Here is a 26,456-nt window from a genome sequence, read left to right as displayed (position 1 = left end):
CCCAGGTTCAGTTCCTAGCAGCTAGACTCCCAGCTACAGTAACTCTAGCCCCAAGGAATCTAACACCCTCTGGGCCTTTCCCCACACCCAGCCTGGGGCACACACATGTACATAAATAAGAACAAATGTTAAGGGAATTAGAAAAGGGGCTCTCCCAGAGGGCACAGTTTCAGTTCCCAGCACCCACATGACCGCTCTAACTATACTCCAGTTCCAGGGGTCTGATGTCCTAGCCCTGGATTTTTTTGACACCAGACATGCATATGATACACATACACACAGGCAAAACACAATATACACAAATAGTAAAAATAATATGAAGCCAGGCATGGTGGCCCACACTTTTTTAATCTCAAGGCTCAGAAGGCAGAGGCAGGCAGAGCTTTGTGAATGCAAGGCCAGCTTGGTCTATACAGGGAGTTCCAGGAAAGTCAGAGCTATAGAGACAGACAATATATAAATAATAATAATAATAATAAAGGAAAATAAAGACTTAGGAGACAAGTTAAGACTTCACTCAGGCCTTGGCTATTTCAGTCAGCTGCTCTGAGCAGCTTTGGTGATATGGTAAAGGTTAAAGGTGAAATACCGGGAGTTCTAGAAAAGGTAGGTCACTTCCCGACCATTAGCCACTTTTTCTGGCCGGTAAGTGAAAAAACAGTCTTGCAGACTAACTGTACTGTAGAAACACAGCAGGCACTATAAGAGACACATCATTCAGTTCCTCCAGAGGGCTCAGTTCAGTTCCCAGGACCTACATGGTCACAATTGTCCCTAAATCTAGTTCCAAGGGATCCAGCATCTTCTGGCCTCCGTGGGCACCAGGCATGCACGCAGATGCAGGGGAGACACTCATAAATCTTAAAGCAACCAAAACCAAGACAAACAAACAGGGCAGTGTGGTAAGAGTTACTTATCTATCTTGCACAAAATTCCAGCTGCTCTATTTCAAGACTAGAGCAGGTGGGGTACAGTGATATATGCCTTTAATCCAAGCACATCTCCCAGATTCACAAGGTGAGAGCTTATAACAAAACAAAAACTAGAGCAGAAAAGTGTAATGGGTTCCAATGCCTTCTCCCAGGTGGCTTTCCACGAAGCCAGCAGTCCAGGCAGGGACTGACACTGGAAGTGTCAGATACTCACTAACCCAGGAGAGGAAACTGGTTATTACTGATGAAGATGTTGGTATTTTGCCCTACATAACTCCATTTTTTCCTGTTTGTTTTCTAAGTTACTATGTGTGTGCATATGTGCACACCCCGAGGCCAGGCAAGGATGCTAGATCTCCTGGAGGTGGGGATACAGGTGCTTGTGAGGCACCCAATGTGGGTACTAGGGACGGAGCTGAAAAAGCAACAGGTACTTCTAACCACTGTCTCTTAGAGCATAGGCTGAATATGTAGCTGAAGATGACCTTCAACTTCTGACTCTCCCTGCTCCACCTCTCACGCGCTGCTATTATAGGGGTGTGCCTCCACAAGTGGCTGCTATTATAGGGGTATGCCTCCATGTGTGGCTTTTCTTCCCCACCCCCCCATCAAAAGCAGCCTTGAAGTGAACTCTGAAGACACAAAACAAAGCTGAGCCACCGATCATCAGCTTTATTCCAGGAGCGTGGTCAACTCTTTGACTTCCCTGCTCAAAAGAACAAGCAGTCCCCAAGTTCATAAGCAAGGTCAAACTTGGGATTCTTTCTGTGCAGCATACAGAAGCCCAGACAGGAGTACACACACCTAACACAGAAGCCCAAACAGGAAAACACACACACACCCCACACAGAAACTCAGACAGGAATGCACACACACCACACAGAAGCCTATACAGGAGTGCATACACACACCACAGAAGGAGCCCAAACAGTAGTGCATACACACCACACACAGAAGCCCAACCCTAGACTACATAGCTAGTTCTAGCCCAGCCATGGTTACATGGTGAGATCCTGTCTCAATAAAATAAGTAAAAAGATTAGATGTGTTGAGGCTCTAGCTCAGTAGTAGTAAAGTGTGTCCTAACACACATGAGGCCCTGGGTTTGAGGCACAGCATCCTCCTTGCAGCCCCTCAAAAAAATTATTAAGATTTTAAAACTAAGAAAAACAACAGCCCTCGTGGCTCACCTTATGGAGAGCTTCAGTGCAGAGAACTGGCCTGGCATGAGAGACCTTGGATTCTACCCCTAATGCCACGCAGAAAATTATACCAATGAGATTTAAAACTTGCCCACCACCAAGCATGATGGCCAACACCAGCAATCCCAACACTGGGAGGCTAAGGCAGGAGGATTGCAAGTTTGAGGCCAGCCTGGGCTAACTGAGCAAAACTCTGTCTTTAAAAAAAAAAAAAAAAGCTAAGCATGGTGATGCATGCCTTTTAATCCCAGCACTTGGGAGACAGAGGCAGGCGGATTTCTGAGTTCGAGGCCAGCCTGGTCTACAAAGTGAGTTCCAGGACAGCCAGGGCTATACAGAGAAACTCTGTCTCGAAAAGCCAAAAAAAAAAAAAAAGGTTTTAACAAAGCTGCTTTCCTCCAGCTGTGCTACAGGATGTCTATAGGGGCCTATAGGGACAATAGATTTGATGTACTGGACCTCAAGATCTCACCAAGGCTCAGACTGTTAGTTTTAAAAGGCTTTAGCCCTAAGGCACACACCTTAGATCCCAGCACTTGGGAGGCAGAGGCAGGAAGATCTCTGTGAGTTCAAGACCAACCTGGTCTACAAAGAGAGTTCTAGGACAGTCAGAGTTACACAGAGAAACCCTGTCTACAAAAACAAAAAAAAGAAAAAAGAAAGAAAAGTATTAAAGATTTTAGCCTTGCTATAGCTCAGGAGAAAAAGCACAGGTTGTGGATGAAAAACCAAATTACTGTTATGTGCTTGGCTTTGATAGGCTGAAAGAAATGGCCCAGCCATATAAATGGTGGCATGGAATGACAGCTTGGTTAAAATTAGTTCTCACTCCATGTATGGATCCTTCAACTTCTCTTCAGAGAGAGAAGTCCTCAGACCTTGGCTAAGAATGGCTCCTGCATCCACCCCATCAGTCAGGCAGCCACACACACCTTAAAGCCAGAGCTGGCCCATCAAGCTTGAAAGCAAGAGACAAGAGAATAAGGTGTCAGAATATTTCTAGTAAGACTGGAAATACAGAAGGTTAACTAAGGTCAATTTAAACAGTCTCAGAAGAAAGAAACCAGAGGTCTCATGAAAGGAAAAAAAACAAAAAAACAAAAAGAAAACAAAAACAAAAGGCTCACAGCATCCACGAATGAGCACATAAAGGGAACAGGGAGTGGATCAGATGCACGGAGCTCCTCCACGCTGAGGTGGGTATCTGACCACAAGAACTGTTCGTCACCGTGTTCCCGAAGCACTTCTCCATGAAGGTGCACCTTCTTCTCCCAGACGTAAGTGAGACAAGAGCCCAGCCCAACCTCAGGGATCCAACAGTCCACGGCCATCTCCTTAGCTGTCCCTCTTCCCGAGGCTCCACTCTGGCACGGTGCTCCCATTTTACCGCCAGGCTCGATTGAGGAGTTTCACCTGTGCCAGCCTCTTTGTGATCATGGTGGCAAAAACCAGGCCAAAAAGGACACTGCTGATGAGCACATAGTCGTAGTCATCTTTCAGGACATCAAACTGCTTGGACGGGTAAACTCGAGTTTGGTAAATATCCAAACCGTAGGCCACAACCTAAAAGACAGCTAGAATGAGAACTGGGGATAAAGACAGCCAGTGAGCAGCCACAGCACCTCAGATTCAGTCAGGAATGAGGTGGGATCCTCAAGGCACAAGACCACCACTGCAGAGGTCATGTGGGGCCACTCACCAAACAAGTGGACTCCAGGCCTGAGGGCGCTGTATAGATGCCTCGCATTCGAGAGACTGTCTGGTTATAGTTGATGAATCGCTCTGCATGGACCTGAACATCTGGAGAATATGGGATCAGGTTCTCTTCTCTGCAAAACACAGGTAGGGATAGGAACTCTAAAAGCTGCTATAAAGGGACCTCTTTCTTGGCTGTCCTTCCTGGGATCCAGGTCCCAGGACACACACTAAACCTGAATTTCCTCTGAGGCCTACTTCAGTCAGGTTGTTACGAATACAGCAACTGAAGGAACACGGAAGGGCTGTAAGGAAGGCTGGTTGGAGAATAAGGTTAAGCACCAGACTCCTAAGTTGTTCTACATTTGCTAAGAACACATAACATAAGCCAGGCATGGAGCATATACCCACAATTCTCAGCACTTAGGAAGCAGAGACAGGAGAACTGTCCCAAGTTCAAAGTTCCAGGCCAGCCTGGGCTACAGTGATTTCTAGGCCAGCCTGGGCTACAGTGAGATGCTGTCTTAAAACCAAAGAAAGAAAACATCACACAGATGGCCAGCACTGCACACAAGAAGAAGAAAGGCCATTTTCAAACGAACACACTAAACCACTGGCAACTCCCACTCTTGACACAACCGCCTCAGTCTGGTTCATTCTCAGAAAGGGTACAGGGTTCTTCTAGCTCCACCCTGTCTCTTGCTTCAACCCACTCTCTGCTTCTCCCACTTCCTGCCCTTCTGGGTTTCCCTAAGGGAAAAGACTTTAGGATACAGGAGAGGAGACAGGCAGAAATTCAACAACTCTTAGCTTTCCTTCCTCACTTGCTTCCCTGCCTACGCCTTTACCCTTCACTACTCCCGCCTTTAGACTCAACGGGCCTGGCTCCAGGGCTGTGGTGTTGTTTCTTCTGCCTGGAATAATCTCACTGTACACTGTCGCTATCTTCAGACACACCAGAAGGGGGCATCGCATCAGATCCCATTACAGGTGGTTGCAAGCCACCATGTGGTTGCTGAGAATTGAACTCAGGACCTCTGGGAGAGCAAGAATGTACACCAACCAACCACCTTCAGATCACCTTTATCAAAGAACTTCCCAGAGCCCATCTCAAATTCTTCCACACACATCCCTGACACCCTCACAGCTTCCTAGAATCTTTTTCCTCTGCATTTACCAGTGACACCATTCACTTAGCTTGTTACCTAATGTCATTTCCCACCCAAACATCAGCTCCCAGAGGCAGGCTCCTAGCATGGCAGACTGAGCACTAGTATTGTCCATGCATTCAGTCCTGATAGTCAGAGCCTTGTGTCTCACCTGCTTTGCTCTGTTGGGATCTCTGGGCGCCGGGGATCCAGCAAGGCCTTGGGGAGGGAAAGGATTGCTCCAGAAGGCAGCCCAACTGCACAGGAAGAGATGAAGGTTCACATTTACCGAATCCGGGATAAGGCCAGTTACACAGAGCTTTACAATAAAGAGCTTCAAGTTACGAAAAAACAGGTCACCAAGGTCCTGTTAAATAATCAAAAACAAACAAAGCCGGGCGTGGTGGCGCACACCTTTAATCCCAGCACGCAGGAGGCAGAGGCAGGCGAATTTCTGAGTTTGAGGCCAGGCTGGTCCACAGAGTGAGTTCCAGGACAGCCAGGGCTTCACAGAGAAACCCTGTCTCCAAAAAAATAAAAAATAAAAACAAAACAAAATGAAACCGCTGGAAACAGTAAAGCACTAATACACATGGGCATGGGTGACTGTGCCTGGCGTGAAGACACTGGGTTCTTGACACAGTCTAGTTAGCCTGAGGCCATGTGGGCTGCTGGGTAATGCAGCCAGGAATGCAGAGAAACAAGCACTGGACAACAGCAGTTTCATAATGGTGGTCAAAGGTCCTGTAATGTCCAGAGCTAGTTCCCTCCTGCTTGACAGCAAGTAACACTAGGTGCCTGTAGAAGCTCAGAGCCCCAAGCGTCTCCGGTAAACCTGAGCAGGAGCCTGTTAGTTTCCCACTGAGTCTTAATCCCAGACTACACCAAGTGAGCTCTGGTTTCCATACAAGTCTGCACAGGCTATGTTTAAGAATGACCCGGGGCGGGGGCTGGCTCAGCGGTTAATAGCACTGACTGCTCTCCCAGAGGTTCTGAGTTCAATTCCCAGCAACCACATGGTGGCTCACAACCATCTGTAATGGGATCTGATGCAATGCCCCCTTCTGGTGTGTCTGAAGACAGCTACAGTGTACTCATATACATAAATAAATCTTAAAAAAAAATGACAAAGGGGTTGGAGAACACTGGAAAGATCACTCAGTGGCTAGAGCACTAGTGTCCTTCCGGGACCAGGGCTCGAGTCTTACCTCCACACGGCAGCCCACAATAACCTGTGACTACCTCTGACTTCTACTGCAGTGAATCCAGTGCCCTCTTCTGGCTTCCCTGAGCACCAGGCATAGATGTGGAACACAGATGTGTGCAAAACACCCATACACATAAAATAAATGTTTAGGAAGTTAAAACATGTCATCAGGACCAGGCATAGTGAGCACACTGTCTCAGCACTTGGGAGGCAGAGAGGATCACTGGGTTCGATGCCAGTCTGTCTACATAGTGAATTCCAGGACAGCCAGGGCTATGTGGAGAGACCCTATCTCAAAAACAAACAAACCAAAAATCAAGATGCTGAGCATTCATGTGGGGGGAGGCGGGAAGATTAGGAGTTGGAGGCCACCTTGAGCAATATGAGATCCTGTCTCAAATAAAGAATGACATCAAGAGTCAGGCACAGAAAGACGTTTCACTTTCTCTCATACGTGTGTGTGTGTGTGTGTGTGTGTGTGTGTGTGTGTGTGTGTGTGTGTGTGTGTGTGTTTAAGATCATAAAAGTAGAAAGCGGGCTGGGTGTGGTGGCGCACGCCTTTAATCCCAGCACTCGGGAGGCAGAGGCAGGCGGATTTCTGAGTTCAAGGCCAGCCTGGTCTACAAAGTGAGTTCCAGGACAGCCAGTACTATACAGAAAAACCTGTCTCGAAACCCCCCCCCCCAAAAAAAAGTAGAAAGAGGACCATGAAAGAAAATGAGGAGATGGTGGGTGGATGGGAGAGCCTGGGGACAGCCATGCTCCATGGAGTAGAAGGGGGACTCTGCAGAGGGAGGGAAGTGACCAGCAGAGGGGTAGGGCATAAAGAAGAACAAGAATGGCATAGGTCTATGAGAATGCCTAAGGGAAACCCATTATTTCGAATACTAACCTAAAAACATATGTAGCTAAAACAAATGAAACCGGGGATGAAAGAAAGCACCAAAGGAAGGAAGTGGCTCATGAAATCCAGCACTAAGCAAAGGCAGGCAGGGCAGAGCATCCTCACAGCACAGCCCCACTTCAGCTGAAGCCGTCCTCCCAACACTCACTGAGCAAGTGCCGGCTGGTGATGCCCCTCTCGGTGATGGTAGCTTCCATGGCACTGATGGAGGAGGGGAAGATGTAGGACTGCTGGAGGACCTGGGGCAGCTGGGGTCGGTCTAGAGAGCTGAAGGCAGTGGCATTGTACTGTTCAGTGCCCTCGTAGAGCTCCAGGGCCGTCAGCTCATTGCGCCGAGCCTTAGAATTCCAGTACTGGTACTGTGAGCAGAAGGGGAGGCAATCTGGATTTAGTGTCAGATCACCTGGAAAGGGAACGCCGTTCACAGCAGCTGCAGACCAGGGAGGAAAAGACCCAGCTGCTCTCTGCTTTTCTTCCTGTTGCAGTTTTCCTAACTTCCATCACTAACGGCTTTGTCTAGGCTGTCCAAAGTTGTCCACGACACAGGAACTGCCACCGCTCTCTGGGAACAGCAGCCAACCTCTGGGTGCTTATGAGGTACACTGACTGAGTTAACCCGGAGGAAACCACCACTCTCCTTATTTCACAGTGCAACCAGAGAGCTCACAAGATCAGTTCAAGGACCTACAGGCAATGGGAAGAGCGGAACATCCCACGCCCTCAACCCTGACTCCCAGGCCCCTCTGACCCTGTGCTGCCTGCCAGGGGCTGGAATCTTAAGAAAGCACAAAGTAGCTGCTGTTTCCAGAAAGGACATGCGACTTGGGGACCTCCTGAGCTGTGCAGTGAGTCCTTACCACCACCCAGTTCTCTGAATGCACAAGGTGGACAGGGCCCCTGGCCTTCTTCTGCACGGAGGAGTGGATGATGCGGCCAGTGACACCATCAATGAGGAAGATGCCAATAAAGGTGCGCTCGTGGTGGACATCCGTGCTCTCTGTCACCACGGCCAGCAAGTTGGGGTTCAGACTCTGGGAAGAGAAACCAGTGACAAACTTTAGGAACCACAGCAGCATGCCATGTACTTGGTTCTCCTGTGAGCTCTGGGGCCTGAGGCCAGTAAGGAGCTCAGCACCTGGCAGATGCCCCGGCACTGCTGAGCAAACAGCTCACGGTGTGGCTTCTCAGCAAGGACTGGGGCCACACTGAACGCCTAGTGTGTCCCTTAGTCCTCTCAGAAGCCCTATGATGCAGCCATTTTTCCCTCCACTATGTGGGCGCTGAGGATCAAACACAGGTGCAAGAGCCTTTGTCTGCTAAGCCATCTAGCTCACTACTACCTTTTTTTTTTTAATATCACTATGTAGTCTCAAGTTTACAATCCTCCTGCCTCAGCCTCCTGAGTGAGAATTAAGTGTGCCACTCTCCTATAAGGGATATAATTTGCAACCCACAAAGTATCACAAAACCTCTGTGAAATTTCTGATGGACTAATTAACCTTAAACCCCAGAAGACTATAGTCATACCTATACTATTAATAAAACTAGCATCCAATGATGAGTACCACAGAGCAAGCACTGAGAGAAGCTAATAGCTTATGGAATGCCCAGATCCTGAGGAGGAAGGTATATATGTGTAGGCTGGGCACACAGTTTGATGGTAGAGTACTTTTCCTAGCGTGACAGAAGCCCTGAATACATACATAGTACCTCACACATGCCGTGGTACATGCCCCATCCCCACATATACAAAATAAATAATGTAACAATATAAAACAATGATATAATAAAACATAATACTTATTAATTATATAAGTAGGGCACAGTAGTCCATGACTTAAATACCAACACTCAGGACTCAGAGGCAGGGTGCTCTCTGTGAGTTCAAGGATAGCCTGGTCTACAAAGTGGGTTCCAGGCCAGGCAGCATGCTGCATCATACCTTGTAGAGCACACTTCGATCCCCCATCACCCGGCCCTGGGAGTGTACGTGCTCGCTGCTGCGCTTCCCCTTGACCTTGACGACGCGCTGCACTTCTGGGGGGATGGTCAGCTCCCAACTCAGTTCTGTAGTGAGATCCTAGGGAGGAGCAAGAGTGCTTGGGATACAGAGCTAGGCCAGGGCCGCTCAGAGGCATCCTCCAGCTGGCCTACCTGCAGTGTGGTAACTGAGGCATGAGTACTGGAGGGACCAGGAACACACTCAGCTCGGGCTGCATGGGCAGGTAAGGCAGTGAAATGCTTGCTGAGTTTGATTCCCAGACCCAGCTAAAGCCTGGTGATGGCTGCACCATCGTTATAATCCCAGCACTGGGAAGGTGGAGACAGAAAGATCCCGGAGGCGCACCAGCCAGCCAGCCTAGCCTACTTGGTGAGCACCAGCCCAGAGAGAGAGCCCATAAAGAAAAACAATACCTGAGAAATGACAGCCAACACGTGTATATGTGCACTTACACTCTCACAAACATGTATACACACACAAAAAACAAGGCTGTGAAAAAGTTTGAAAGTCTCTGTTTAACAAAGATATACCTGGTCTACATCCTGAGTGCCACCAGCAAAGCAGGACTACACAGTGAGATTGTGACTCAAACAAAGAAAAAGAAAGATACTAGCCCTGGTAAGTTGGCTCAGCTGGTAAAGGTGCTTGCTGCCAAGCCTGGCAGCCAGAGTTCAGCCTCCCTACACTCAAATAAATAAATAAATAAATAAATAAATAAATAAATAAATAAATAAATAAATAAATAAATAAATAAATGTAATTTCTTTAATTGAGAAAATGCAAAAGACGCTGAAGCAGGGAGCTGGAATAGAGCTCAGTGGACAATACATAGTTCCCAGGGCTCAGGGAGTGAAACCAGAGGACTGCAAACGTGCATGCCTGGTGCCCTTAGAAGCCAGGAGACGGTACTGGATCCCTGGGACAGCAGTTCAGACTGTTGGGAGCCACTATGTGGGTGTTGGGAAATGAACCCAGGGCCTCTACAGGAACAACTAGTGCTCTCAATCTTGGAGCTACCTCGTTGGCTCTTATTGTTATTTTTAGTTATGTGTATATGTGTATGTAAGGGCACATGTGTGTAAGGGCATGGGTGTAAGGGCACATGTGTGTAAGCACATGGATGTAAGGGCACACGTGTGTAAGCACATGTGTGTAGGCGCCAGTAGATGCAGGAAGAGAACACTGAGTTCCCGGGAGCTAGAGTTACAGGCAAAACCTGACATGGTGTTAGGAGCCAAATCTGGATCCTCTAGAAGAGCAACCAGTACTCTTGGTTCAAATAATGGCTCACCACTGAGACATTATTCCAGTTCTTATTAATAACATTTTTATTAAAACCATTAGAGGGGCCAGGGATCTGGCTCAATGGTGAGGAACAGTGGCTGCTGACACAGAGGACCTGGGTTTGTTTCCCAGCACCCAGGCCCAGGTGACCCAACACACTTTTCTGACCTTCTATGGTGCACAAACATAAATGCAAGCAAAACCACACATGTGTAAATAAAGATAAAAGGAACAGTAAAAAAAAATCAGTAATCTGTAAACCCAGGGTCACTGTGAAGGATATAAAGCATACTGACAGGTGGAGCGCTGTGAGGTCAAGGCCAGCCTGGACTACCTCCTGAGTTCCAGACAGCCAGGGTTATATAGAGACCCTGTCATGAGCAACACATACACAGCCATCCACCCCATTCCCAGCTGTCCCTGCCAACTGTTCGCTGTCTGCTGGTAACACTGTAAGCATAGCTGCAGGGACACATGCATCCACCTGTCTCATGAAATTACTTCCTACTCGAGGAACTGATCGCTATTTACTCACATTCTCAATGTCTGTTCTGCTTCAAACCCTAGTCGCTTCTTTGTTATTTTGAGGCAGGGTCTCTCTATGAAGTTAGGCTGGTCTTGAACTCATGGGAATTCTTGTTTCAGCTTCCTGAGCTCTGGGATTGTTTGTGGATTGAGCTATATTCCCAGCTCCCTACTTTAGCATCTTTCCTTCATCTATCTATCTATCTATCTATCTATCTATCTATCTATCTATCTATCTATCTATCTATCTATCTATCTAAATGTGTATATATGTAAAGGTCAAAGAACACCCTGAGGGCATGAGTTTCCTCCTTCCAACATGTGGGTCTAGAGGATAGAGCTCAGACTGTCCAGCTTGGGAGTGAGCGCCTTCCCCTGCCACACCTCACTGTCTTAGTGTACACACCTGCAAACAGGGCTGTAGGCAGAGGATGCTCTAGACCACAAAGTTAGCAAGTGGTAAAGCTGAACCACTCAGCCCGCAGCCGGGTCTAAGCTGTTAATCTCTGTTCTTACTTTGCCTCTCAAAACATGTTAAAGGACAGAAGAGGGCTCTCTGGTGACCAAACACCACACAAAGTTCCTTCTAGACAGCCCTGCTACCAAGGCCAAGGCCAGCCCATTGTAAACTTCAAAGCCAGCGTGTATGGCTACTGGCAAGGGCTGAGTCCCTTCAGAGCCAACTGATCCCTTTCTGGAAAAAAAAAGCACATGTTCTGCTGCAATGCAGTCAACAGCATCACTCTTGCATACAGGCTCAGGTCAAGCTTCATACCTGCCTCCCTCCTCAGAGCAGAATGACACACCCTTTGTGGGCTACGGGATCTGTAGCTGCCCACCCAGCATCAACAAATGGGTGCATGCAAATTGGGCACCAGGGCCACTCTCTGACCAAACAACAGGAAGAACCCAGAGCTGCCCTTTTCCTACCTTTCGAAGCTGATACCCACTGAGCCGCCCCTGCTCTGCATCCACCAAGTAGAAGAAGATGGAGGGGGCAAGTTCATGCAGCTGCCGCAAGACATTCCGCGTAGCTGGGAAAGCTGTGACCTGGAAAACCCAGGAGGGTTAAATTCAAGTTCAGAAACCTTGAAGCCCATTTCTCAAGAGCCATTGGTGCTTGCCCACTAAAGCAAGCTTGAAGCATAAAGCAATAAATGATAAAACAAGTCACTGGGTCTATCTAAGGCTCAAATATGGCTCTGCTAAGAACCTCAGCGTGGGAGCTGGAGAGCAGCTCAGTGGCTGAGAGCATGCCCTGTTCTGCCAGAGGCCATGAGTCCATTTCCTAGTAGCCATATCAGAAGACTTACAACCACCTACAACTCCAGCTCTAGGGGATCTGATGCTTCCAGCCTCTGCAGCTACCTGCACTTGAACTGCACATAAAAACACAGAATTCAAGTAATAAAAAACCATGGCCAGGCGTGGTGGTGAGCACCTTATGAAGCCAGGCGCTCACAAGGGCAGTCCTGTTGCTGCTGGTGGCCTGACAACAAACGGGCTGTCTGGTATGTGGGCTGCCTCGGCCCCAGCACCAGTGCCTGACACCCCCATCCCACAGCCAGCTCCACACGGAACACTCCATTCCCCACAAGGCACAGTACCTTGTATTCGTCATCCACCAACAGCAACACCTTGGCATAGTCTTGATCCATGACTGGGAGAAGCAGTGACTGCAAGATGGGGCGCTTCAGCACTGGGGGAGCTACCTGGCTCCACTTGCCAAAAATGGGGTTGAAGACAAACAGAGAGCTCATTCCTGTCTCCTGCAATGGGAAGAGAAGAGCACAGAGGGAGCGCACGTCCTCCAGGTGAGCCCGGGATGCTCAGGAAGGAAGCCATGAGGAATCCCTGCTTTCTGTCATCTTCATGAAGGGTCAAATCTCGGCCACAGATGACAGGTCCCCTAGGCTGATGGGACTGCTTCCAGCTCCAAGTCTAGCTAAGAACTGAGCATGCCAAAGAGCAAATCAAAGTCAAGTCCTGGGCCAGCTGTAGTGGTACATGCCTTTAATCCTAGCATCTTCATCTCTGCAAGTCTGAAGCCACTTGGTCTACATAGCTGGTTTTAGACTAGTCAGGGCTATTTGAGACCATGTGCTCTCAAAACCAAGTCAGCCATCTAATGCTTGTTGGGTGCAAAAGAATATCTACCAAACCCTACCTCACAATACAGCTAAAATGGATCCACAAAAATCCATTCAAATTCTAGAGGCAGAAATCATAATAGCTTTGTGATTATATCAGCTACCAGGGATAGCCTAACTGCTAACTGCGCTGGTGAAGGTGGGTCTGGTTCCTAGCCAGTTCCCCGTCACAGCTGGATGGCTCCTCCACCCAGGCCAGAAACTGGCAAAAATGAGGCCTTCCAACCCAAGAGCTTCTCATGGAATGCCCAAAACATGGGAGAAATCTCAGCTGTGAAATACGCAAAGGCAACACACTGGGCTGCAGTCGGCATGGCTGGCCTCACCTTGTCCTTCACCAGCAGCGTGCACTGGGGTGGATGGGGGAAATGGGCAGTAGTCCTCTGCACCATCAGCTTAAAGGAGGAGTCTGGCTTAACATTGGGCAGATACTGCTTCCACAGAATGGTTCCAGAGCTGCTCTCGATGCCAAAGAGCTGCAAGAAAAACAAATGCTGACTCGTGACAGGAAAAAACTGATCAATTCTATCCTCGAAAACTGGAACAGAGCAAGCCTGCTGCCTGCACCTGCACTTGCTCTCTCGGGCTCGTGTGCTCACCTTGCCTGAGGCTGTTACCGTCACCATCATTTTCTGCAGGTTGAACTCATCTCTAGCCAGTGTGTCGATGTTGATCTCATTCTTAATCTGGCTTCGGGGCTTCCGAGCATCGTAGAACATTTTCCAGAGGTGGGAAGTCCAGGCCTGGAGCAGGATGAGCTGGGACGACAGGCGTTTCAGGAACATCCCCAGCAAGCCATCTGGTGTCGGGGAGGAAGAAGGTACTCCATCAGACTAGAAACCCAGCAGGAAGGGGTGTGCTTACCCAGGAGGGGCCTCTCCCTCTCCTGAAGGACCTTCCAGTCAGTCCTACTCCAGGCAGTCTGTTCAAGATGCCAGCAGTCCCACACTCTGGTGCAGCCATGCACAATCTTCCAAAGCCTCCTTACCTGGCTCCTAGGACTTCACCTACCTAGAATCTTGTTAATAGGAGACTAAGAGGTAAGAGTCAGCCATGCAGGATGCAGCCATGCTGTGACAACCAAGGGAAGGCAGAGAAGTGTGGGCCTCGGGTGCAGCAGAAGCAGGTGTGCGCATGAACAGTGCTTCTGTCTCCCATTACTTCACTCTACTTCACTACCTGTTCCCAGCATCCCTTTCTGCAACCTATTCCTAAGGCCATCATTCCCTTGCTCTGACTCCATTGGTGAGGCATCTCCCTCAGAGACAAGTGCAGGATACCATAAGGAGGAAGGTCTCGCATAAATTGAAATCCCAGCCCTGGTGCCTTCTACTGTAAGACCCTAAGAAATGTGCTTAACCTTGTGCCTTTGGTCCCTCATCTATTAGATGGCATGAAACCCAGAGGCCCGTTATAAAGAACAGATCATATGACGTATGATCTGTTGTACTAACGTTAGTGTGGGGAAGTGCTCATTAAGGGAATAATCTTTGCTCATCTTTTTCCACCAACCACAATTCACAGAGAGACAGAGCAACAAGTCACAAGCAGAACAATCCACACATACACAGTGCCTGCAAGTCAGAAAAACAGCCAACCAAATGCTAGCCGTGTGGGCACACAAGACGTAACAGGCAGCAAAAGCAAGATTTACCTTGAATCGCTGGGTCCAGCAGCAGAAATAGACAGTAAAGTTAAGTTAATTCTCAGCTTAAGAAAATACACAACACTAGCTGTGTACCCGATCCAAAAGATGCCCTCAACAGCTGCCTACTGCACAGCTGGATGAATGGATGAAGGAAGGGCGGGGAGGCCAGGACGGGACTGGAGAGGAATGAACCAAACTCATCAGATAACCACTGATGGAGCCATTGCCAGCTCAGAGAGCATCGGGCTATCTCCAATCACACCTCTCTAGGTGTAGCTGTGGCACTGGAGACAGTGGGTGAAGATGTGTGACACGGAGCCTGACAACTAACTTTAGGTACCTAGACAATGACACCTACTATTATACTAAGCAAAGACATTTTTGCCTCAGGATCTTTCACTAGAGGGACTCAGCAAAAGTGTGGCTGCATAAGCCATGGGGCTGCTGATGCACTGGAAACTGGCCACAGGATTCCTCAGAACATCGGGCTGAGCCCAGAAGCCAGGGACACAGTAAATCCATAAACGCAGCTGACCCGCCCTGGAGCCGCCTCCCTATGTTCATACCTGCCTTCTTGCCAAATTCTCCTTCCAACTCAGCCTGCGCTCCAGTCAGGGGGAGATCCACCATCTCCAGGCACACGACTTCTGCCAGGGACTCCTCTCGGCTCCACAACACCACCTTCCCAGCTACAAGAAACCAGGTTGTAAGAGCTCAGCCTGGCTGCCTAGCCCTGAGGAGACTCTTACCTTCCCAGCTACAAGAAACCAGGTTGTAAGAGCTCAGCTAGAGGTGGCTCAGAGTTCAAGTCTTATGCAAAAGATCTCATGAGGCTGAGGTCAGCAGTCAAGTGAGGAAGCTTCTCTATCTCGAGGAACTGGGTAAATTGGCATGGTACACTCTGCTTGAATCTTTCCCAAGCCTATGCACACACACACACACACACACATCCATACACACACACACACACACACACACACACACACACACACACACACACACACACACACACACACACACACACACCTCCCGCAATGACTGGACTTTAAAGCAGACACAAACATGGCTGCATGAGGCACTTACCAAGCTGCTGCAGGAACAGCTGCAGATGGTCCTGTGTCTGCACCAAGGCCCGGTAGCCCACCGAGTCGTCCTTCTTCAAGAACACCTGGATGTACAGCTAGAAGCCAACAGTAAGATGCCAAGTGGCACCAAGGTACTGGACCCCAAGATTAGAAGGATTGGGAGTCGGCTGAGATCCAGGCCATGATGTCTACACAATACAGTAATTATCTGAGCATTGGCAAGAAAGCACAAACTCTTTAAAGCCAGCAATGAGGTGAGGCTCTCGCTGATGTGTCTATGAAGGGCAGCAAGTATTTGAGGGGCTATCATACCTCCATGCCCCAGTTGGACCCAACAAGGTGAGCAGAAGGCCAGGCCAGGACTTCCCATTTTAGGACTAAAGAGGCCCCATCCCAGGAGCTGAGGGATACAATTCAATGTCCCAGAAGAAGACTGGGTAAGAGTATTAGTACATCTAGGGAGTCCGTCTGGAGTGTGAACCCCAGCAACACGTCTTACTAGGGAGTCCGTCTGGAGTGTGAACCCCAGCAACACGTCTTACTAGGGAGCCCATCTGGAGTGTGAACCCCAGCAACAAGTCTTACTAGCTCCATGGCTCAAAATGCCCTGGGCAATGGCACATTCACAAGCCAGGTCAGTAACAACCAATCCACAAGACTGCCAAGATGCCCTACGGATTAACACATAAACAACAGCTAAGTGCAAGGCCTCACACACAGCAACAGCAGTGGGCTGGAGAGTCAGAGCATGTATTACTATTGTAGAGGACCCAGGTTAAATTCCTATTACCACAGGGCAGCTCACAACTGTCTGTAACTCCAGCTCCAGGGGATCCAATGTTCTATGTGCCCATGTGGTACACATAATACATGCAATCAAAATACTCATACACGTAAAGTAGTAATTCTAAAACAACAGCAACACCAGCATCAGACAGTAGCTCTGGAGGAACTAGGGGCCTGTTCAGAGAGCCCTAATCCAGGCCCAGCCCGAAGGACATGAAGCCCATAGAATAGAGTGTGAAGGCCAAGGCTGTCTTACCTGCTCAGGTCGCGTGCCCTTCTGCTCCAGGCTGAAGGAAATGGAAGTGTCTAGGAGCCGCCGACCTGTCTCCACTAAGTACAGGTTAATGGTGTAGGTCTGGTTGAAGCAAGCCAGAGAGTCCTAGAAGTACAGACAGTGGGGCCACAATAAAGTCCCTGAAGTGTCAAAAGACAGTGCAAACACCCTCAAGAAGAAAGAGGCCTGAAGAAAAACCTGTGCAAAGGGAGGTCAAGAGAGCTAAAGCCTACAGCAGAAACAAGTTGCTGAGTAAATCAACAAGATCACAACTACTGTGCATCTGAGAAGGGAGCCAGAAGCTGGGCAGGGAGGGGAGGGGGGAATCCTTTAATCACAACACTTGGGAGCCTGAGGCTAACCTGGTCTACACAGTGATTCCAGGGCAGCCAGGGCTAACATAGAAATCTTGTCAGGTGTGAGCAAGTACTATGTGTGTCTGAGAAGGGAGCCAATGCTACAAGCATGCTCATCTCAGAAGGGAGCCAGTGTGTACAGAGAACAGAGAGTTCCCAGATACGAAGAAAGAAAGGGAAAGCTTGGGATATGAGGCCTTCTGTCAGGCCCCCACAGCGACCCAGTGCACTATGGAACACCACCAGGCTCTACCAGCTACAGACCCCAGAGGATTGGGGAAGCTTAGGCTCGGAGAAGCAAGTCGGGAAGAAGAGATCTCTGGAGTCTACCTCCTCGTTTTGCCATAAGAAGGGACAAGACAGGCCAGTTAGCTGACAGTACTTGGACCCCACCTGAAGCTGAGGACTCAAGGGGACCTGCTAGGCCCAGTTGATCTTGGCTTTCTTGAGCAGCCTCCTGTGTTTGTAGGTTTGCCCCACCACCCAACGCCACACCTTATCTGCCAGCACCACACCCTACCTGTGCACCAGATGTCTCAGGAAAGCTTGCCACAGACCCATCTCCAGCACTGACAGGTTTTTGCTAGAGAAAGGAAGATGAGAGAACCCTCAGCCAAAGGGTTACCTCCCAGAAACTTCTGTCTTCTCAGTACAGTCAGAAGGCAAATCTTACTTTTCATGGCCCTCCTCACAAGCCTATGAACCCATAACAGTCTGAGAGACTAAGGTGGCTACATCAGGATCCTGTTCCTATTGAGGTGGAGTCTCTGTAGAAAGCTGTAGAGATGAGAGGAGAACTCCTCTCTCTGCAGCCTCCCACCCCTGTGACACCAACCATCAGGGTTCCCAAAGATAAGGAGGCCCACATGCTCGCTGTCACCCACAGTACTCACCACTTCAGTGCGACAGGTCATGACTGCAGCCACTGTCTTCTCCCCTGTGGTGGCGAAGCTGACGAGCGTGGCCTGTGAGGAAAATGAGATAGCAGCTCCCAGACACTGGGACTTAAAGCAAAAATGTCAGGGTCCAAAAGTTCTGCCTCAGCCGGGCATGGTGGCGCATGCCTTTAATCCCAGCACTCGGGAGACAGAGGCAGGTGGATTTCTGAGTTCGAGGCTAGCCTGGTCTACAGAGTGAGTTCCAGGACAGCCAGGGCTACACAGAGAAACCCTGTCCTGGAAGACCCTTCTGCTCCTAGCAGCCCCTCTGCCTGCAGTTACCTGGGGGAAGTTCTTAAGCAGAGTCACGGCACCATGGTGGTAGTGCAGTAGAGCGTAGTGGCTTGGGGACAACTGCAGGAAGAACTGGGCTCGAGAAGGAGCCACTGGGCTGGGTTGTGTGGGCAGCACTTGGGGCTGGAATCCACTTCCAAATTCTAAGTCAGGAGACTAGGGGAGACAAGAAGAAGAGTGAACAGTTTACCCCTCCCGAACCATCAAGACTAGGTTGTCTGCCCTGCTTGCCAGGGAGCAGCTCTAATCTAGGGCAATGGCTCCAGAAGCTCCTATTCAAGGTCCCCAAAAGAGACCATGGCCTGCAGCCTCTGACAGCAGGTCAGCCAAAGCATGAGCAACCTCACAGGGAAACACTGCTTGTCCCTAAGCCATGCTGCCAGCCATCCTCCGCCCACAGCAGGTGACATCTCAGAGCAAAGGAGCCTCTCACCTGCAGGGGGATCTGTCGCAGTTCCCACTCCGTCTCCAGGGCCAAAGTGTGGAGTGAGTGTGAGCTGGGGTCGGGGCATACCAGGACAGCCTCATCTACCACACCACAGGCCCCAGTGAGGTGCTGCAGCCATGGAGTCCAAACCCTGACCTGTGGAGAGATTTTACAACAGACTCATGAAGATCAGCAGCAGCAGCAAACCAGCAGAGCAACTGCTGGGATCCCAGAGGCTCAAGCTCAAAATACATGCCTGGTGAGCATGGCAGCACACCTTTAACACAGCACTTGGTAGGCAGAGGTCTGTGAATCTCTGTGAGTTTGAAGCCAGCCAGCCTGGTCTACACAGTGAACTCTAGGAGACCCAGAGCCTGAGGGGTCAGGGGTTATTCCAGACTGGACTCCCATTCTTTCATATCTCCCTTAGAAGCTCCAAAAGAGACAGTGACTTTAATCCCAGCACTTGGGAGGCAGAGGCAGGCGGATTTCTGAGTTCAAGGCTAGCCCCGTCTACAGAGTGAGTTCCAGGACAGCCAGGGCTACACAGAGAAACCCTGTCTCAAAAAACCAAACCAAAAAAAACAGAGAGAGAGAGACAGTACCTAGATCTGAGTCGCTCTTCTGCCAGCCCGGAAGAGCACACTTTGTGTATTAACAAAGTGCTTTAAACGTATGCTGAGGACAAGCCAGCAGCAACAGATGGGCATCAGGAACACAGCTGCCTTTGCAGCTGCCCTGCCAAGTTCCTTGGACCCTATGAAAAGAAGGCCTCCATCACCTCCTTCCCACCCGCAAGGAGCCAGATGCCCTCTGTACCTGCTGAACAATCTCTCCATCCTCCACGTTAAACTTGACGATGTTCACGTGGCTGAAGGGAACGATGCCAAGGGCCCACACCACCCCGGAGCCGTAGGAATACACCATCTGGTAGAGGATGCTGTCACTAAGGGAGGGAGGAGAGAACAAGGTGGCCGGCTGAGCCCTTAGACCTGAGCTTTCCCAAGGGCTTCCAAAATCAAGCTGCCATTTCCTAGTGCGGTATCACTAGCTGAAAAGCCCCAAGCGGAGTTGTCTGTCTCACACAGCCTTTGCCTTTGGGTTCTTTGCTGTTGATGTCTGCAGTGTGAGGGATCAAACCCAGGGCCTTCCTCAGAACCGCTAGACAGGTGCCCCACGACCCAGCCCCGCCCCACGACCCAGCCCCTAGTCTTGCTTTTGTCTTTAATTTGAATTTCTCATCAACATGTTCAAATTGCTATCACATATATAAACTGGACGGCCAGCTTTTCCTAAGTGATAGATGTGACACGCCCACTTGTATATGGGGCACCATACCAGATGGTTGAGTGAGGCTGTGGAGGTGGGCCCCACCAGGTAGGCCACACTCATGGATGATGTTTTGCTTAGTTCTCTAGGATATTGACTTTTGGGTATTTGGATTTTTTGTTTTCTGTTTTTGGGTTGGTTTTCTTTCTTTCTTTTTCTAAAAAAAATGAAAATCAGGCTGGAGAGATGGCTCAGTGGTTAGGAGCACTGGATGCTCTTCCAGAGGTCCTTGGTTCAAGTCCCAGCAACCACATGGCAGCTCACAACCATCTATAAGGCGATCTGGTGCCTTCTTCTTCTAGCCTGCAGGTATACATGCAATAAATAGTACACTCATACATTAAATCAAAAAAAAAAAAAAAAAAAAAACTCTCACTATGTAGCCCAAGATGGCTTTAAACCTGTTATCCTCATGTCTTGGCTTCCTCCTAAAATTAGGTGTGGGTTTGGTTATGTGTGTGGGTGGGTGTGTCTGTGTATGTGTGATGCACACCACCATATTTAACCAAGAATTTGACTCATTTTTTAGTAAGGCTAAGAATCAAACAAAAGCCAAGCAGCGATGGTTCGTGCCTTTAATCCTAGCACTTGAGAGGCAGAGACAGGCAGATCTCTGTAAGTCTTAGGCCAGTCTGGTCTACAGAGTGAGTTCCAGAGACAGCCAGAGCTATACAGAGAAACCCTGTCTCTAAAGACCTAAAAGGAAAAAAAAGAGCCAAATGGCAGCCCCTGAGTGTGGCAGGTAGGCTCTGCCACAGAGCCCATATCCAGCCTTAACTTTAGCAATTTCACTTTTGAAAACCTTTTGAAAACAATTGCAAATGGCTGAAGCCTATGCCTGCCTGACCTCTACCCACCCCGTTCCTTCCTAGCTTTCCTGCTTCTAACCCCTGAGACCTCTGGAAACCGCTCCGAGCCTCCCTCGCCCTCCCTGTAGCTGTCTCTCTGACTACTGTAAAAGCGGCTGGAAGGCCCAGAGCCCTGTGTGCATGAGCAGGAGAGGATCCCTTGTGTGGCAGCTCTCATGTCACAGTTTGAATTTTCTCCACCCTTCCAAGTACACTCCAAGTATGTAGCCACGGCCTTTCCACTCAGACCCACGTGTGCAAGCATACTCCTCCCACATGGTGCCAACAGGAGGGCACCTGGCCAAGCACCATCAAGGAGATAGAGCATTGTAGGGATTGGGACAAGGTAGTCATCACTTGGGAAAAGACAGCCTTACCTTTCTGGCAGATGCTCCACCCACTTCAGGTGCCCACTGGAGAGGTGGTGGAGGGTGAGGGTCGTCTTCTTCAGAACTGCAATGTACCTCACTGACTCCTGAAGGCCCACTAGCCCAAGTGCCTGGAAACTGAGCACAGGTAGGGGTGAGGGCTGCAGCTGGAGTGGCTGTCCCACTGCTGCCTCTCGTGCTGTTTGCTGAAGTTTGCTGAGTCAGAAAACAAATAGACCTGGGTCCCAGTGCCAGGTCTGCCTGATCCTGGCTCTGCCAACTTGAAAATCTGCCTTGCAACCACTTAGGCCCACTGCCCTCCAGTCCCCACATCTCCTACAGGTTACACCTTCCTCTCCCTGCTTACCCTCTAGCATGCCCCCATCACCCAGTGCTGTCACTGAAGCTTAGAACCACGTGCACAACTGGGCATGAACCTGATGCCAGAGCTGTCTCAGATTCACAGTGTGCTCACTACCTGTGGTCCACCAAATGCTAATCAACTCAACTGCTATGGTAAGACACAGAAGCAAGGGGCTGGAGAGACGGCTCAGCGGTCAAGAGCACTGACTGCTCTTCCAGAGGTCCTGAGTTCAAATCCCAGCAACCACATGGTGGCTCAGAACCATCTGTAATAGAATCAGATGCCCTCTTCTGGCGTGTCTGAAAACTGCTATAGTGTACTCATATACATAAAATAAATACATAATTGTTTTGGGTTGGTTTTTTTTTATGATTTTAGAGCTCTATTGTAGAAAGGCAAGGAGAAAGAGAGAAGGGAGAGGCAGGCAGCCATGGCCACATGGAGAGAGGGGGGAAAAGGAAAGCTGGAGATAAGAATGAGAGGTAAGAGCTTAAGAGCTCAATAATTCTTAAAAAAAAAAAAAGACTCATAAGCGAAAGCCATTAAGCTCACAGACTAATCTCAGCAAAGATGAGGCAGTGGTCCAAGCTATTCTCTAACAGAGAACTAAAATGCAGATTCAATCATTTGGTACAGCTCTGCAATCCCAGACCCTGCAAGGTAGAAGCAGGAGTGTCAGAAGGTGAAGGCCAGGACTGTCAAGATGGCTTGGCAGGTAAAGGCACTTCCTGAGCAAGGCTGACAGCCCAAGTTCAATCCCTAGAATCCACATAAAGGTAGAAAGAGAACTGGCTCCAAAGTTGTTCACTAACCTCTACATCATGTGGCATGCACACTCTCCTTCCCACACACATCACCCATGATGTGTATGTGTCACATCATTTTGAAGTCACACTAAAATGACTCCAAAAGTCCAAAGTCAGCCTCATCTACATAGCTATTTTGAGGGCAACCTGGGCTACATGAGATCTATCTCAAAGCAAACAAACATAAGAAACATGGAAAGCAGCCGGGCAGTGGTGGCACAAGCCTTTAATCCCAGCACTTGGGAGGCAGAGGCAGGTGGATTTCTGAGTTCCAGGCCAGCCTGGTCTACAAAGTGAGTTCTAGGACAGCCAGGGATACACAGAGAAACCCTGTCTCGAAAATAAAAAAAAAAAAAAAAAAAAATCCAACAGTGTTCAAGAACAGAATAAACATTGTGTCTAGTACAGCAGTATGCATCTAATAGATGCTCAATTAACAAAATCCTCCTAATTCATAGAAAATCACTTGTGAATTCTCTTTCCACAATCTCATTTGCTGAGGGAATAAACACACATGTGCTATAGCAAGCAAATCAAGAATGGGCATCTGAGTCCTCCTAGCACTTGGGAGATAAAGGCAGAGCGAGCTCTTTGAGTTCAAAGCCAGCCTGATTTACATATTCCAGGATAGCCAGAGCTAGCGAGACCTCAAAAAAAGGAGGGTGGAGGGCACTGGAATAGAGAGATGGCACTGGCTGACCTTCCAGTGCACCTAAATTCAATCCCCAGCACCCATATGGCTCACAGCTGGCTGGTAATCCAGTTCTAAGGGATCCAACACCCTCTTCTGGCCTCCAAAGAGACTGCACTCACGTGGACCACAGACATACAAGTGGGCAAAACACCCATACACATAAGAAAAAAGCTTTAAGGGCTGGCGAGATGGCTCAGTGGGTAAGAGCACCCAACTGCTCTTCCGAAGGTCCAGAGTTCAAATCCCAGCAACCACATGGTGGCTCACAACCATCTGTAACGAGATCTGACTCCCTCTTCTGGAGTGTCTGAAGACAGCTACAATGTACTTACACATAATCAATAAAAAATAAATCTTAAAAAGAAAAAAGCTTTAAAGGATGGGCATCTATGTCTCTTCAGTGGTCTCTGAGGGAGGGGAAAAAAAGCCCAATGGCCCAGTTGCTGTCTATGCAGGTCCCTCCCCTCAGCCACCAAGACGCCCAGCTTTGCTGTCTATGCAGGTCCCTCCCCTCAGCTACCATGACGCCCAGCTTTGCTGTCTATGCAGGTCCCTTCCCTCAGCCTCCATGACGCCCCACTTCTTCCCTACCTGCCAGTGTCCAGAGTTATCTCCCAGTTCAGGCCCCCGATGTTGGTCTCCCAGGAACGCATGAGGCGCCCTCCGTTGGATACAGTGATTGCATCTGGAAGAGAGAAAGTCCACTGCCATTTTCAAAAGCTGCTCAGTTGCGGCATGAGCCCGCCTCCAGCTCATGATTGTAAACAGACATTAACCAGGTACCCTGCTTCCTTCGCTGTCAGAAGTACCTCTCCTCCCTTCCCCGTCAGACCCACACTAAGCAAAGAACCCAGAAATGGGAGTCGGGGCTGAGCCTACAATGGAGACCTTTTGCTTACCTTGTCCATGGACCAGCATGGCATCCACAGCTCCTTCTGCTGTGCCTTTGTCAACATGGCGCCACACTGAGAGATAAGAAAGTCAGACATTGCTTCGAGCCAGAGCCACTGTGACCAGGAAGGGGCTGAGGCCTTCATTTGCACAGCATTATCTAACAAACAATCCCAGCAGCAGGGATAATTCAAGGGTAGTCGGCTAAGGCTTCACTGCAAAACAGGATAGAATGTAGCTTCTGCAGTGCTATCTTTGTTTGTTTGTTTGTTTTTTGTTTTTTTCGAGACAGGCTTTCTCTGTGTAGCCCTGGCTGTCCTGGAACTCACTCTGTAGACCAGACTGGCCTCGAACTCAGAAATCCACCTGCCTCTGCCTCCCGAGTGCTGGGATTAAAGGCGTGTGCCACCACGCCCGGCTTGCAGTGCTATCTTAAAGGCCTTCAGGACAGAGGGAAGGAATTACAAAGGCAGTGCGACAAATTTACCCAGTGAAAGACAACAAGACTAGAGAACATAAAAAGAAGGCAAGCCACGGGTCGCTCAGATGCACCCAGTCAGCTTCCTTCCCAGAAGCCTCTGGTCTCCGCAGTTCACTCACAGATCTCTCCAGTCCGAGAATTTAACGCCGCAATCACATTCTTCTCTGTGGCCACAACCAACTTCTTGGATCCAGGGGAAAACTCCAAGGAGGCAAACTTGATCTTCCCAACATACTGCTGTCTCCTGAGGACCAGTGCAGGGGAACGTCAGGGCACGAAGACAAACTGCTGCCTCACACCAGCACATCTCCCTCAGCACACGCAAGAAGTGCGTGCTAATGAAGAGCTCCGAGCATACGCAAGAGTTCTGTGCAACGTACTCAGAAGCAAAAGAAGGCAGGAGAGAACTGCCACCATATACATGGGAGACAATACCAGTCTGCCAGCTAAATGTAACACCTACCTACTCAGGCAACACCCCAGAGTCCTCGGCCTAATTAATTTTTAGCGGCAACAGACTTCCAGGGGCACGGCTTGCACACTGTTGCAATGGGGAAATGCTGCTGTCTGAGGCACACTGATTGAGCCTGGCATTTAGATGACATCTCTCATTTAGACCACTGTGTTATTTAGCCTAGTTTGTTTTAAAGGAGCTTCTGGGGTTTGATTTTTTTTTTTTGGTTTTTCGAGACAGGGTTTCTCTGTGTGTAGCCCTGGCTGTCCTGGCACTCACTTTGTAGACCAAGCTGGCCTCGAACTCAGAAATCCACCTGCCTCTGCCTCCCGAGTGCTGGGATTAAAGGCGTGCGCCACCACGCCCGGCTTTGGGGTTTGGTTTTGTTTTAAGATTTATTTATTTATTTTATGTATGTGAGTACACTGTCACTGTCTTCAGACACACCAGAAAAGGGCATCAGATCCCATTACAGATGGCTGTGAGCCACCAAAGTCCAGATAGGCTAATGATTGTTGGGACCAGGACCCAAAATGAACACCTTTAAAAAAAATACATATGTATGTGTGTGTGTGTGTGTGTGTGTTAGTTGTCTGTCAATTTCCCCAGAAGCATACAACTGATAAGTAGCCAAATGCTTATTCAATCTGAAATAAGCACAGTCAGAAGGAAGGGGTGAGCGAACGAATGTCAGTTTGGAGAGGGAGAGGCCACACTGCACCCAGAGAGTCCCTCAGAGGAAAAGGCTCACTTTAGAACTTGTGAGACAAGTGGACTAAGTGACACCAGCTAGTTTCAGGCTTAAAGTTCACTGGGGCTAGTGACCTGGGACCCAGAAGATCACAAACCTGACAGCCACAAAATCGGACATGACAGGAAAGGAGGGAACTAGTGACCTCTGACCAAAACCCTTAAAGCCTGCCTTCACTGCGGAGCAATCTGCACCGTCACACACAGGGCGGCTTAAAGAGCTCCCTCCATGCTTAACATAAAGCTCTTGGGTTGACATCTTACGACTCTTCATATCTGAAGAGGAGACTCTCACATTGTCATTCTGCACAGGGTGCAGCATTCATTCATTCATTCACTTCTCCCTGAAAGCACCCTCCCGCACCCCCGTTAAGTTATAGTCTGGGTTCGGCTCCATAGCAAATCTCCTTCAGATTAGCAGGAGGGAGACAGATGCTGAGGAAGCAAACACCGACGTCCTGGAGAAGCGTCACCTGTACGCACCAGTCAAACTTGCCCACTTGGTCTTCGTAGACCGCGGCCGCAGGGACGAGCAGCACAGCAGCCCAGATCCAGAACCCAGACGCCACCGCGACCGCCATGATTGAAGCCCAAGCACCGCCTGCCGCCAGCCC

General features: G+C 49.2%; 1 protein-coding gene across 2 annotated transcripts; it reads right to left on the bottom strand.

The window, feature by feature from the left end:
- Positions 1 to 307: 307 nt before the first annotated feature.
- On the bottom strand, positions 308 to 26,456 carry Emc1 (ER membrane protein complex subunit 1). Of its 2 annotated transcripts, NM_146157.4 has the most exons (24): positions 26,326 to 26,456; positions 24,758 to 24,882; positions 24,166 to 24,231; positions 23,858 to 23,951; positions 21,412 to 21,540; positions 19,677 to 19,803; positions 18,864 to 19,013; positions 18,419 to 18,586; positions 18,092 to 18,163; positions 17,719 to 17,781; positions 16,825 to 16,947; positions 15,781 to 15,877; positions 15,264 to 15,386; positions 14,704 to 14,712; positions 13,649 to 13,848; positions 13,376 to 13,525; positions 12,507 to 12,668; positions 11,830 to 11,949; positions 9,031 to 9,168; positions 7,946 to 8,119; positions 7,237 to 7,447; positions 5,150 to 5,234; positions 3,834 to 3,963; positions 308 to 3,697 (listed from the first exon to the last, which is right to left on the bottom strand). In NM_146157.4, exons 1-24 carry the CDS (start codon positions 26,421 to 26,423, stop codon positions 3,518 to 3,520), a joined length of 2,994 nt encoding a protein of 997 aa, NP_666269.2. In that variant the 5' UTR covers positions 26,424 to 26,456; the 3' UTR covers positions 308 to 3,517. The 2 variants fall into 2 exon arrangements, with proteins under 2 accessions (NP_666269.2, NP_001034289.1); NM_001039200.2 differs by lacking the exon at positions 14,704 to 14,712.

Source organism: Mus musculus, chromosome 4 (genome assembly GCF_000001635.26).
Source record: "Mus musculus strain C57BL/6J chromosome 4, GRCm38.p6 C57BL/6J".
NCBI lineage: Eukaryota > Metazoa > Chordata > Mammalia > Rodentia > Muridae > Mus > Mus musculus.
The sequence above is the reverse complement of the archived record's forward strand: the minus strand, read 5'-3'. Positions and strand labels throughout refer to the sequence as shown.

Excerpts from the sequence above, each read along its gene's own strand:
- Emc1 (NM_146157.4), bottom strand. The coding sequence starts at position 26,423 with ATGGCGGTCGCGGTGGCGTCTGGGTTCTGGATCTGGGCTGCTGTGCTG. Across the intron at positions 19,014-19,676 it reads ATGGAGAGATTGTTCAGCAG|GTCAGGGTTTGGACTCCATG; the intron begins GTACAGAGGGCA and ends ATCTCTCCACAG. Across the intron at positions 5,235-7,236 it reads CACCAGCCGGCACTTGCTCA|TTGGGCTGCCTTCTGGAGCA; the intron begins GTGAGTGTTGGG and ends CTTCCTGTGCAG.